Source organism: Lissotriton vulgaris, chromosome 1_1 (assembly GCF_964263255.1).
Source record: "Lissotriton vulgaris chromosome 1_1, aLisVul1.2, whole genome shotgun sequence".
Taxonomy (NCBI): Eukaryota; Metazoa; Chordata; class Amphibia; order Caudata; family Salamandridae; genus Lissotriton; species Lissotriton vulgaris.
The window spans coordinates 1129831327-1129844903 of NC_141685.1; the positions used below are offsets into that span (position 1 = coordinate 1129831327).

General features: G+C 43.6%; 1 protein-coding gene across 1 annotated transcript in view; it reads right to left on the reverse strand.

Moving 5' to 3' along the window:
• LOC147748761 (pre-mRNA-processing factor 40 homolog B-like) overlaps nt 1–12583 on the reverse strand; it is a 146360-nt gene extending 133777 nt beyond the window's left edge. The window contains exons 1-4 of the mRNA XM_086928428.1: nt 12412–12583; nt 12258–12322; nt 11102–11179; nt 10390–10500 (exon numbers count right to left, since the gene is read on the reverse strand). Of these exons, the coding sequence (XP_086784554.1) occupies nt 10390–10500; nt 11102–11179; nt 12258–12322; nt 12412–12583 (426 nt within the window). The remainder of the gene's footprint in view (nt 1–10389; nt 10501–11101; nt 11180–12257; nt 12323–12411) is intronic.
• Between the last annotated feature and the right edge of the window lie 994 nt (nt 12584–13577).

A 13577-nucleotide genomic window follows, 5' to 3' on the forward strand; every position in this document is an offset into this window, starting at 1 on the left:
AAGTTGGCATCAGTTGGCCCCATGCCTGCTTTAACTCCTTCCGTGCTCATGATGAGCTGAGCTCGCCATGAGGCATGGTTGCACTGTGTTCATGACGAGCTGAGCTCGTTATGACATGCGTGGCGCTCACACGCTGGGCAAATTCCCCCGCTGTGCTGAGCGCTCCGATAAACGGGTGTGGTCATGATGAGCTCAGCGCCACCGTGCAGCGTGACGAGCCGAGCTCATCACAAGCACCGTGGCGTTGCGCGCGTCCTCCCTCCCCCCAGCGCCGCTGGGGATTTAGCCCCGCGGCGAAGGTGTTATACCACCCTAAAAGTGACAACACAGCCTCCTCTGCGTGCTGACTTCAGTTTCTTCCTTGACCATGTCTGCGTCCTTGGATGCTGAGCACATTAACTGATGTGACAGTGTGCAGATATCTTGAAAGGAACTTTGTTTATGTATGTAGAAAGAGACCATTGTGCAGCAGTGGGCGGTGGAATGCTGATGAGGATTCTGCGTTTTGACAGAGTATTCACCAGAAAGAGCATTACCGAAGGTAAGTAACTTGTTTTTCTAATGGATACTTCTAACCGAAGATTCCTCACCTTCTCAAGAGATACAAAAGCAGTACCTTCTAGTTTGTGGGTATGGGACTAAACAGGCAAAATGCCCCTCCCACCGACCTAGATATACAGGCAGTCCTGCTTTGTGAATGTCTGAATTGATGTCCACGTCATGGACTGACTGATGTGTAAGACAATTAATATGCTTGGTAATGCAGTGGTAGCAGCCTTGCCTCCGTTCAAGTGAACCTTCAGACCTTTCAGAGGCTGCTTCTTGACCAGTGCATAGCAGATCTTAATACAAAGGACTGTCTACCTCTATATGATCTTTCTCTGCACTGCCTTACTTTTCTTTGCCCCAGAGAACCCCACAAGAGCTGATTATGTACTCAATGGACCTTTGTATGATTGATGTAAAAACTCAAGGCTCCTTTGGGAATCAAGCGCTGTAGGCTTTCCTCCTCTTTTGAAAAGGGAGTAGAGAAAGAATGCCAGAAGAGTGATGGAATGAATGACATGAAAGGAAGTCACAACCTTCAGCAGAATTGTCACTCTAGTCCTCTATACCAGTTTGTCTGGGGAGGGGGAAGTGGTGAATGGAGGTTGGACAGAGCCTGCAGTTCACTTGTGACACGCTAAAGTTATGGCAATTAGAAAGACTGTTTTAGGAGTCAAGAGACATAAAGGTCAGATGTGCAATCGTTCAAAAGGGGTGCAAATAAGGAACGTAAGAACCAAATTATGGTCCGACTGCAGCATCACAAAAGGTCTAGATGGGAAGATATGACCTAAACCTTTGAGAAAACACAGCACAACTGGTTATTTAAATGAGGACTGTTGGTACGGCGAACACAAACAGGCTGACAGGTTCAACAAATTGCCTTTAACAGTGCCCACTGGCATTTAAAGTTCCTACTGGTTGGTTCAAGACCAGGGAAATGCCCTGACAGCTGAACAAGTCCAGAGAAGTAGAGGCCATTGGAACAGGACCCAAGACCCCATACCATCCTGCTTGTTGGAATACCACATGGTGGTAATATTGTCTGTGATGACCTGGACCAGCCTCCTTCCATGGATGGAAGGAAGTCTATCAATGTCAGGCGAAGGGCCCATAACCTGGTCACGGCTGTAGATCAGAGTCCTCTGACCACCCCCTCTCCTAGCTGACCTCCCCTCCCAGCAGTGATGCATCTGTCACCGCATCAGCTGTGGGTAAGGAAGGGAAAAGAGTCTGCTGCTTGTTCAATTGCAATCAATCAGCCACCACTGCAGGTCTTTCGCAGTTTCTTCTGAAACCTGGATGGAATCTGAGAGGTTCCCATGGTGCTAAGCCCACTGAGACTTGAGATCCCACTGCAGAGTCCGCATAAGCTATCCTGGGTTACTAAAAACCAGGATGCAGGAGGCCAAGAAGTCTCAGAGCAACTCTCAGTGAGCTCCAAGACCTAGGCTGAAACCCCAGCATCATAGCTTGATTGTCCTGCACTCAGAACAATTTTTGGACCTTTTCTGTGTGCGAGATGAAAAGGAGGTAACTAATATCAAAGTACCACTGTGAAAGTATTGTATCTCCCTACTCTTACGTAATATTGGCCCTTTGGATCTTGTGTCCATACTAAGTGTTACTAAACTAACTGGATGGCACAGGCCTTAAATTCGCTATCAAAGTTTCAAATCAGAGGCCTAAACACCAGACTTAGATCTGTGAACTTTTATCTAAACTTAAGCCCCAAGCAGACTTAAAGTGAATGGTGCCTGGGTTATACACAAAAGGACAAGAATAGTTATAAGAAAACATTTACCAAATGAGAACTGGAAATGGCAAACGTTTAAACTAATTTATACTCTACCAAAATAATCATGGCGTCTAATGCCCAACTTAAGATTTTTAAAATACTAAACAAACTCCACTTCGCTACTACCTAGTGGCTCAGTTACAGTGGGTAGCTAGTTGGTTCTCTAGGTGCTCTCTTCATGAAATGGGGCTGTTTAAGAACAAATTTAAGGTCGGACTGCTTCCTTACTGTCTGACTTTCTCTACACGTTTAAATTCTTCACCCACAGTTTTGTTCCACACTGCTACATCTTGATTATGTAGCATAAACCAGCTAACAGAAAAATGGATTCCCTTTGCCCCAGCCATTTTTCTTTTGGGAGTACCCACCTCGAAAGGCAGATTGGGGCATTTGCGTTACTGGCCTCTCCACGCTGGGTGATCTGTTCCTTAAAGGGGAGTTCTATAGTGCCTTTTTACAACAGATGTATAATACTGCACCTCATTGTGCATCCTACGGGAACCAGATTTAGATCAAGCCAATAATGACTCAGGTGGTGGACGATATTAGACTACCCTCATAAAGTATCTGGGGGAGCCAGATTCAAATATATTCAATGTAATATCCTCCATAGAGCTTATTTTAGGCAAGTCTGGATAAATAAGACTTTGAGGCACAGCCGCGGCCTGTCCTCGTTTTTCCCTTCCCGAATCAGCCCTCATGCACATGTTATGGGCCTGTCCCTTCCTACAACATTTTTAGATCAACATTTTGCAAATACTGACACAACAGGCCCCTCTATACTGAACATGTCAGTAGGAGGGCTCCTTGGCCTTTTTCCTCGTCCTGCCCTGGAGATACCAGTGGTTAAATTCCTGGACTTGACACTGTTATTAGCTAAACAAGCCATCACAATATGGTTGGAACACAATGGTGCCCCTACTGTAGCCACCGGGACCTGCTCACTAATTACATTGAGTTAAGCTGAGTGCAAATTTCTACACAGGCAGTAATGAACAGGCTTAAGAAAATATTTTTAATCACAGGCATGGGACACTCACCTGTCATGACGTGCCCATGTAGAACACACCTTTTTCTGTCATTCTCCCTATTACATGGTGGCTAAGCTCCGACCACTGGCTCTTACTGGGTGGAGATAGGCAACAGATGAAGTCTCCGCTAGTTGATGATTATAGGGTCTCTGAAGGAATATTTTAAACCTTTATAAATGTTTGGTGGTTGGGAATGTTACTTTGCTACTGTTATATCAAGCACCAAGGAGTGGTGGGTTGGAGGTTTTTGTTGTTGGGGTTTCCTAGTCCTAGTATGCAACCTCCCTGGACATTAACTTGGGAGAGGATTCTGAATGTACAAGTAATAGTGCTCTCTAAGACATGTTTCCTTTGTATGTAAGTATGTACGCTAATAAAAACTATTATATAAAACAAACTCCTTCCAGATCTGATAAGCTTCAAAGTGCATGGTTCACTGATTTACATGATGAATTAGCCTTCTTCTGTGTGATCTTTGAGGTTATTGAAAAATCAGCATATACTATCACAACTTCCTTTGGTCAAATCCCTATTTCTACTTTGAATAATTGTTCTCCTTTGGATGTATATGATTTAAAAATTGCCTCTGCATCCATTAATTCAGGATAACCGATTGACCCTTGGCCAAATTAACTACCAAGCTAATTAGGGTCAGCGAGTGTGCCTGTGTTATACAATTATCAGTATATCTTTGGAACAGGCATTGTGCCTTCATCCATGAAAGAAGGAATAGTTATTCTCCTATTAAAAAAGACAATTTTGAATCTGACAGTCCTTGCAAACTAATGACTCATCGCTCTCTTACCATCAGCCGCCAGACGTTTTGAGAGTCATGCGGCAAAACAACTTAACCTCTTTTTACAGGACAGTAAAATGCTAGGTGGTTCTAGGCCAGTGTCCGCCCTGAAGCCAGTTTCTGCCCCAAAGTAGTACACACGCGGTACTGGTCATAGCCATCAATGAATTGTGTATGTCTGGAGACAACCACAGTGTCAACACAATTATCCTTTTAGATCTGTCAGCAGCATTTACCACAGTTGATCATCAGGGCCATCTTGTAGGGCTGCTTTAGGAGACTGGATTGGGAGGTGCAGTTTGGATCAGGTTAAGTCATTTCTTACAAATCGTTCTCAGAGTGCATCTATTTCATCATACACATCTCTGGCGGTCTTTGTGGGAGTCAACAGGAATCCATACTTTAGTCTCACCTCTGGTCCCTGTCCAACTTCCAAACCGACTGTAAGAAACCTAGGCTTCTATATGGACAACCAATTGTCTATGAAAAGTCAGACCAACCATATTATCGGTGCCTGTTTTAGATGTGATGCGTAGCCTATGTAAGGTCTTTAAATGGATTCCTATTGAGGCCAGGAAACCATTAGTACATGGACTGATAATAAATCGCATGGACTACGGAAATGCCCTGTTGTTCTCAATCAATGAAGCCTTCTTACTAGACTTCAGATTTTGCAGAACACCGCGGCAAGGTTGGTCCTGAATCTTCCGCCCAGATCTCCTTCTGCCCCCTGTTTGAGATCCTTACATTGGCTCCTGGTTAGAAAACAAATCCTATTTAAGATTCTTTGTCTGATACACAAAAACATGTATGGAAAGGGCACGGGGTACTGATCCAAAAAACTATGCTGGTACCAGCCTCGCAGGTCGCTAAGATCTAGCAACGAATCACTGCTCACACCTCTTAGAATTCGTACCGCCAGAAAAAGAGGCAGTTCTTTTTCCTTTCTTGCCCCATCATCCTGGAACAAAATTCCCTTAAACGCGTACCATTGCTGATCATAACTGCTTTCGGAAGAAGCTGGTCATGGCTATTTGACAACTAAATGAGTATTCCATCAGAGCCGTCTGCAAGCGCCATGAGACTTCCGAGTGATATGCGCGCTGTACAAATGTCACTGATTTGATTAGATTTGATTTAAGCTATATGTTGCTCCTTTGATCAGCCTTATTCGCTCCATGGCCTACAGTTTTACAACTATGCAGATTATACTCAGTTTACTTTTCGGATAGTCGGCATAGATGTCGTTACCGATGGATTCAATGGTTTTTAGAAGTGCATGCCGGGATGTCAAGAAGTGGATTGGGAAATTTATTCATTCTTAACTGCAATAAAATGGTTGTCAACACAAGGGTGGGTATCTGGAGATTCACATCTTTGCCGTCAGATAAGGGATGTTAATGTAAGCTGGTATCGGCTGTTAAAAACCTTGGGACAAAGATTGACTTGCACTTTTCAAATGAAGAAATTAAATTAAATACAATTTTACATAACTATAACTTGGGTAGCTGCCGGCTGTGGTCCCAGGCTAATCTAATCTGAATTAGATTTTGGCCAAGTTATTTACCTTGGTATGGGTAGGACAGTTCTCTACATGTAGTTCAGAACAATGTGGCTAGACTGGTGGTGAGCACTCCGAGCTTTAGCTCTGCGAACGCTATCCTAAAACACCTCCAGTGGCTGCCAGAATTACACTTAATTTATTGAGGCAATGCAAAAGTCTCTTTTTGGGAATGCCTCAAAGGTCTTGAAGAAACACCTAATATGGCATGCCCCCTATATATGTTTGCACTTGTCCAATACCTTTCTAAAGAGTCCTTCCTTTAGAAAAGTCAGTTGTATAGGTAGATTATTTCCTGTCCTGAATCCACTTTGTGGAATTCACTTCCTCTCCATTTCAAAAAGATTCCCTATGTGCTGCCTTTCATGAAAACAACCTGTCTCTTTCAATAATCTCATTACTGCATGGTGATGTGCCATGTCTGCTCCTTCCTCGCGCCAAGCGCCATCAGGGAACATGGCCTGTATATAAAATTATATAAAACTTAAATAACAGGAGATAGACTGACTGGTTCAGGTGGACATACTGGTATGTAAAATCCTAATGTCACAGGCTAATTTAACGTGCTTCACTGTTTGTCTAAAAAGAGTTGTCTCAGAGGATGTCAGCATAGGGGTACCTGCGACCTTTTTACTGGAAAGAAGTACAGTTTGGCTGTTGGGGGAGTGCATAAGGCCTGCCTTTCTTAGCTAAACTACTGTGCCAACAACCAATTGAAGCAATTTGTAAAAGACAACAAGCTTCTGGATGACTTTTAATCTGGTTTCAAGGCTTGCTGCACTTCTGAAACCATAGATGGTGCCCTGTGAATTTTAGATGAAGGTGACTCCTGCCTGCTTATATTACTAAATCTTATAGCTGCCTTTGGTTCTCTCAGTCATGAAATTCTACTTTATACTTCAAAGGAATGTAAGGGTTTAGAAGATAAGGTTCCAAAAGTGGTTCACAACTTTTCACTTTCATATCATCAGTATGCGGAAGACCTGTAGCCTTACTTGAAAATGTCCATTTCTGATGATATTACTGTGGTAGCTTCGACTCTCGAGAATATCAAAGTTTGGTCGATGTTAACAAAACATAACTCCTTCTTACATCACCCTAACCTGGTGCCACACAAATTCAAAATGGCTTGTCTCTACCAGATACTTAGACTGCACTTACTAACAACATCAAAACTCTAGGGCTCACTGTTTCACCTGTGGCTTAATCACTGGGTGAACCATAGTAATTTACCTTCCTGGTGATACAGGGAGTGGAGAGTTTAGCCAACCCCATAGCTCCAAATCTGAGAGAGCTGTGAATCTGTTTTGCAGCCTAATCCCTGAATTAATATTGGAGCCCTCATTATCTTTCAGGCCTGCAACTACTGGACTTCTTCTTATCCTGTAATCCATTTGTGGCATTACAACCTGGTTATAAAAATGTGCCAGTGGTAAGGGGATAATCTGTGAGTTCCTTGAGGAGAATCTATAAAGATTATCTAAAAGGGAAGGTCTTGTAAAAGCATTATTAAAATCAATAACCATGCAGTCACCAGTGAAAGATTTTCTTGTACTGCCCACCCATTCCACTCTCCTGGCCATGATAATTTTGGTGGTCAGTTGGTAACTCCCCATTTGCGATCCCTTAAGATTGTCTATTAACCAGTGAAGAGATTTGTCCATTAGCTGTCTTGTGGATTCACACTGGTTTTCTCGAAGGGGGGGAACATTCGCCAGGACCAGTACCAGTACCAGTGGGGATGCTGCCAGTGGAAGATGGAGAGATTGTTGCGGATGATAGTCTATCGGTCCAGTATAGGTCCCACATAATCCTACTGCCTGACTGGCCCCTCCTATTTCCTCTTGGGCTATTGGTGCCTGCCGCAATAGATCCCTTGTGCTCTTCTCTTGGAGATTCCAGGCCTCCCGAGATGTGTTTAGATTGGAAATACCTATTAGGTGCTGTGCTGGGGCCATGGTGGTGACAGCCGGTAAAGTTGACGATGTTGCGGAAGTGGGTGGTTCCCAAGCCGTTTTTAGTTGAGTTGAGTTACTGCTTCTAGGTTTTTCCGGAAGGGGATCTCTTGGAGGAGGCACTTGAGATATTAATAGATGGTTCTGTGACTCTAAGTCGGACAACCTATTTTCAATTAGAGTCAGTGTAATAAAAATAGGATCGATTATAGCTGTTGACCTTTTAGTCACTTCATTCTAAATGGGATCATCTGGAGCCAATTGGAGTGATAACATATTGGCAGATACTGGAGGGGCTGATGTTATAAGATTGGTTGTAGTCGCCCTGGTTTGGGGGCCTTTTATTTTGGGAGGCACAAGTTATTTAAAATTGTTTTAGCTTCGTATTAATAGTACCCCCTGTTCTAGTGTGCTTGGCTGGTGGGTTAGGAGTGGGATCCTTTGGGGACCTATTCGAGGGAGAAATTTCCAGCCCCCTCCTTGGTGTAACCTGTGTAGAAAAATTTGGAGGAGAAGACCCACATTGAACTGCCGGGAGATCCGATGATGTTATCAGTAATGATGGTTGCGTGACCAATAGGGACTCGTTTGATCTATCAGGAATTGCCCCCTGGTGAAATAGGAGCGGTTCCATAAAAAGGCGCCTTTCAGTCAACTCTATTTCGTGAGTAAGGACACTTGCCGCTTTGACCAAAAATTAGTCCAGAGTCGCTCCTACCAAACCTGCGTTCTTTTACCCAAAGCCCCTTATTTTCACCATTATTTCACCAAAATATGACAGTACCTGTCTCTGATGCAGATGTTAGACGGGGGCCCAGCCCAGCCTCCTCTTGGCTCCGACGGGCGTGGATGGCCCGCCCTTGGCCCGGGCGCGTCCCGCGCCTCGGGCCGGCATCTTCCTTTCAGCGTGTTCTCTGACTGCTAGGGTCTCTGGGGATAGTAGTCCCACCGGGTGTTTACGGGTTCAGTTCCTGGCGTTACTCCGGTCCCGGGCTGGGTGAGCAGTACTGCGGGAGAAGGGCACTCCAGTCAGGTCGATCCAGCAAGCGGCGATGAGTATGTGCAGGCTACAAGGCGCCGCAGGCCGGTGCCTTCCTTTTAGCGCATTCTCTGGGCGCTAGGGTCTCTAGGGATTGTAGTCCCACTGGTTGTTTCTGGGTTCAGCTTCTGGGGTTCCTCCGGGTCCCAGGTTGGATGAGCAGTGCTGCAGGAGAAGGGAACTCCAGTCAGAGCAATCCAGCAAGTGCCGATGAGTGTGTGCAGGCTACAAGGCGCCGCGGGCCGGCGTCTTCCTTTTAGAGCATTCTCTGGGTGCTAGGGTCTCTGGGGATTGTAGTCCTACCTGGAGTTTCCGGGTTCAGCTCCTGGCGTTCCTCCGGTCCTGGGCTGGGTGAGTAGTGCTGCGGGAGAAGGGCACTCCAGTCAGGGCGATCCAGCAAGTGGCAATGAATGTGTGCAGGCTACAAGTTTGTTCATATTTTGTACATTTGTGAACTCACCTTATTGTTATGGATCTACCATCTTTTCCTCCTACATAACAGCCCAAATATATTCCCTCTTGCATTGTAAGCCTCAAACTTATGTCACATACTTGTTATTGTATATTTGAAATCTGCTATGCACACACGCATTTTCTCTTAGTTCTTTTTCCATTTGTAAAATGCTTGTATGCTCTCTGACCTTGTATTTAAAAATTTTAAATAAATAAATGAAATCGAATCCATCGCATAAATAATGGACGTGATCAAAGAGCCTTAGGAGGGCTGTCTAATGTAAGGTTTCTTCATAGACACATTGTTTCGGAGGTATACACCACACATGACTATCTAGTAAAATCGAAACTGATGGATTCTTTGGAGTCACTGTTAAGATTAATAAAGTCAAACGTGACTGCAATGGTTTTTAAACGAGACAGTTAGTGTGGACAGTTAAAAAGGTAATGTTTAATAGAGACACCATTTAAATAAAACAATCAAGGTTGGGGTTTTGTACACAATACCTGAAGGACACACAATGATATCTGTATGCTTCTTATAAAATAACATCTGTTGTTAGCGGACCACCAGATTGATAATGGCACACCACAGTGAATAGCAAACACACATGGAGTTATCAAAAATAGGCTGCTGTGTTAGATAAAAATGACAGGCACAATGGTATTTCGTGTTCCAATCCATTACCTACAGCTTATAGAGGTTAACACTTGATGATCCGTATAAAAAAATCAATTGGGAGTGGATGGTTTCCCCTGACAATAATCCCTAATAAAACTTTTGAGGAACCACAAGCCATCCTTTTAAAAATACTTTTTCCTAGTATTATGGTAAAAAGATGCACTAATATCCTGAGATCACCTTATTGATATCTCTGATTTGGGAATACAGAAAGATACAATCATTCCATACCTATAGTTGAGATGGTCTTATTTAATTGACATATAGATCTGTGAGTTTAGTAGTTAGTCTCCAATGTAAGTCCATGCGGGACAGATCTGTTCTGAATTTTCAGTGTATCCACGTAGGAAAATAATGTACAAACATAAATCTAAGTGGAACTCATTTACATAGTCGGTGAGTATCCTCAAATCAGGCATGGATCCAGTCATCCTATCTTTTTTGGATTCCCTGCTACTATAGACTCAAACTTTTTCTGCCTCTTTTCGTTTTCTCTGCAAAGGGACGTAGGGACCCATTTACTCTCACCTCCGCATTTGACTTTAGCTCATCAGGTTTATCCCAAGTGGATTGCTTGGTCTCAGAGTTGTAATAGTAGATCCGGCCATCTGGGGATTTGTGTTCACTCCATGTGGGTTTCTAAGCACAGAAAGGTAAAAAAAGACAGCTTTGCACTTCAGAGGCAATTTGCACCACATTCTTTGAAAAGGAGTTCATTAGAGGTAAGCGATTGAGAGGATTTGGGAAATGAATCATGTCTAGGTTGCGATATAACCATTCCTTTTTAGAAAGGCCATAAAGATCCTTCAAGGCCAACAGATAGAGCCCCATTCCTCGTCTCAATTTCATATTCTAAAAATTGGCTGGAGGCAGATAATCTAATCCAGAACACAGGATGGGGTACCCATTATTCAAATCCGTATGCATTCAATGTGTATCTTATCTTCAACCAAACAGTTTCTGGGACTTTTTTGTGTGAGTTTGACCACTGAGGAGCTAAACAAACTGCCAGCATTTGGTGGGAGTGGATTGCACCTTCCACAGAGGTTAATACTTGCCCATCTATGCTCATGCCTTCCAGGCTTCCACTACAGATAGAAAAGGATCCTTGTCTAATGTCCCTGCATCCCATTTATTCCACACCATCCAAAGTAGATATTATCTCTCCTACCAACCCTTATCTGACCTCTTGCCCTACTCCATTCCCGCCCATGCATGGGCCGTATAATTCAGACATTACCTTCCTTGGTGGCTCCACTACTGGAGAACTGTTGGTTACTACAGTGGGCTGCACTACGGCCATTGGTGGAATAGAGATCTGTGGAGAAGGCGAGAAAAGGACATTTAAAAAGCATGGAAAGGTGATAGGGCACCAAAAGAGAGAGAATAGAGGTGCAAAATGTAACTACTGAGAGAAGATAGTCTGATTGGGGCTAATGGGTATTGAAGAAAGACTGGTGTCATTTAGGCTTTAACGGGGCTGGCCAACACATTTTTGACTAGGGTCTGAAAGCCCAATAGCACTTAGGTTTTGGGTGTAACAGGACAGCCATCAAAAAAAGACAGACGCCTGTCAGGCCAACCATAATTTGTCCTGCCTTATTCAGGGTTGGGTGGTACCATCATATCAACCAATAGTCTTCAAAAACAGCCAAACGTCTCTTCCCCTGTTGGATTTAGAGGGTTGGGAAATTCTGTGTTTCCAGCAGCATAGCTGCTGCCAAACTTGGAGTCAGAAACCATGTCTGCCTCCCATGTTCAACCATTTGGGAAACGGCATTAAGAGGTCCACCAGGACCATTCTCGCCAGCTGAAGCCACATGGTGAGCAGGCCAGCTCCTCTCTGCAGCAGAACAAAATGGACAAGCAAAGTGAACTAGTCTCTGAAGTGAAGTTCTGCTTCTGAGTTTTGGTGTTTCTTTCCAGTCGAATAGTGCACCCTTTTTTCTTAGTATCTAAGGTACTCTGTGTACAAAGGCTTGGTTGTGACAAGTGCAACCATAATGTGTTCTACTATGGAGAGTAAATAAGAGTGCCACCCACAAAGGTTTGAACAAAATGCTGCTGACCTGTTTGCTTAAGCACTAACACCTATGACCAAGACCAATGGTATGGCAAACTTTATTAAAACATTTTTGGGGTTTTGGTTGGATCAAATGCTACCACTGACATTGTCACAGTCTGCAAAGGAGGCCATAGGGCCCCAGTTTATGAGAAGCCATACTGTTTGGGCAACTGGCAGAAAAGAGTACTGAATCACCAGTATGTGGCTAATTGAGCAATTGAGAATGTGGTGCAGTGAAGGGTCTGCACCTGACTTGACTCTAGAACCAAAGAAAAAACGCTTTTGTGCACAGAAGTCGTAGGGGACCAGAAAGGGTTGCAGTATTACTTACAGTGGATGCGGATGAAGTGAGTCCCGCTGCAAAGAAGACAGGTAGAATATTTACATTTGTGAAAACTGGCATGAGAATAACAAAATAACCACCACTAATGATACATGTTCATCATCACAGGACTCTGGTAATCTGTCACATAGAGCAGTTTTACGATAATCTGTCATATCAATGACTGTAGTGAGGTAATGTCCAAGTCCGGACTGGCCGTACTGGGCACTGGGGATTTTATCGGGAGGCTGGAGGGCTGGGGGAATAGATTTGGCACTAGGGGGCAGGTTTTGCTGCAGTGCTGCAATATCGGCTCCCAATAATTCAGCAGGCATGGGTAGCATAATTACTCACTTCTCACTCTATCTGCAGAGTTCATTGTATATCCAGCAGTTTTCAAGCAACAATGAAGGTTTCAAAATTGATATCTCTGGTGATTAATGTTCCTGCTGGAGGGAGATCAGAGTTTCGTCTATTGGCAGTTGTGACTTGTCTAAAGTAAAGCAGGTTATTATGCATGCTGCAAATGAGCATGTACCATGCAGATCACAGAACTGTATATTATGTGCACAACTCAGTGGGTTACTGCTTTTGTCACAGAGATTCTTTTGTTACTTGTAGTTCATAACTTACAGTCGTAATCTTGCACAGTGAGCTATGAACTGCCATCAAAGAGCTTCATGCAAATTTCATGGTACAGATTTGAAAGTTATGTTTCTCCCCAGTCTTTCATTAGCCTAATGTTGCTAAAACGGGTTTGTTTGGGTAGAAGTACATTCTTTTTTTTCTTGTTTTTTAGGTCAAACCTGGGCAGCGCATGCGCTGCTCTGCAAGGCTTGCAGTATTCAGGTAGGGACTTGACGCTCCGCCCACTCTCCACCCATATTTTTCATTGGCTGGTGTCATTGTCCACTGTAAACTGTGGCTGTTCATTGGTCAATAGGCTTAGTAGCCCCTCCTTAGTACCACCTTGCCTTTTTTTGTAACCTCCTGAGGCGACACCCCCTGTTATGTGTGTTGTTACTTGGTAGGCTTTAATTTCAGCCTCCAAGCACTATTTTCTCAAATAGCTTTGTCCTGCCTGCAACACGCTCTCTCCTAACACATTTTAAAACTTTTATAGCACAAACACATTTGCAATTGGTCTCGCATTTGCATTAAGCTATTGGCATTGTAAAAGACAATGCCTTTTATTTATCTGTTTAAAAAATAACACAAGAAATAAAAGGCATTGTCAATTACAATGCCAATAGCACAAACTCTCATAAAAGTGAGACCTATTGCATTGCAAATGCTTGCTTTATACAGCCGATTGTATTAGGGATTTTC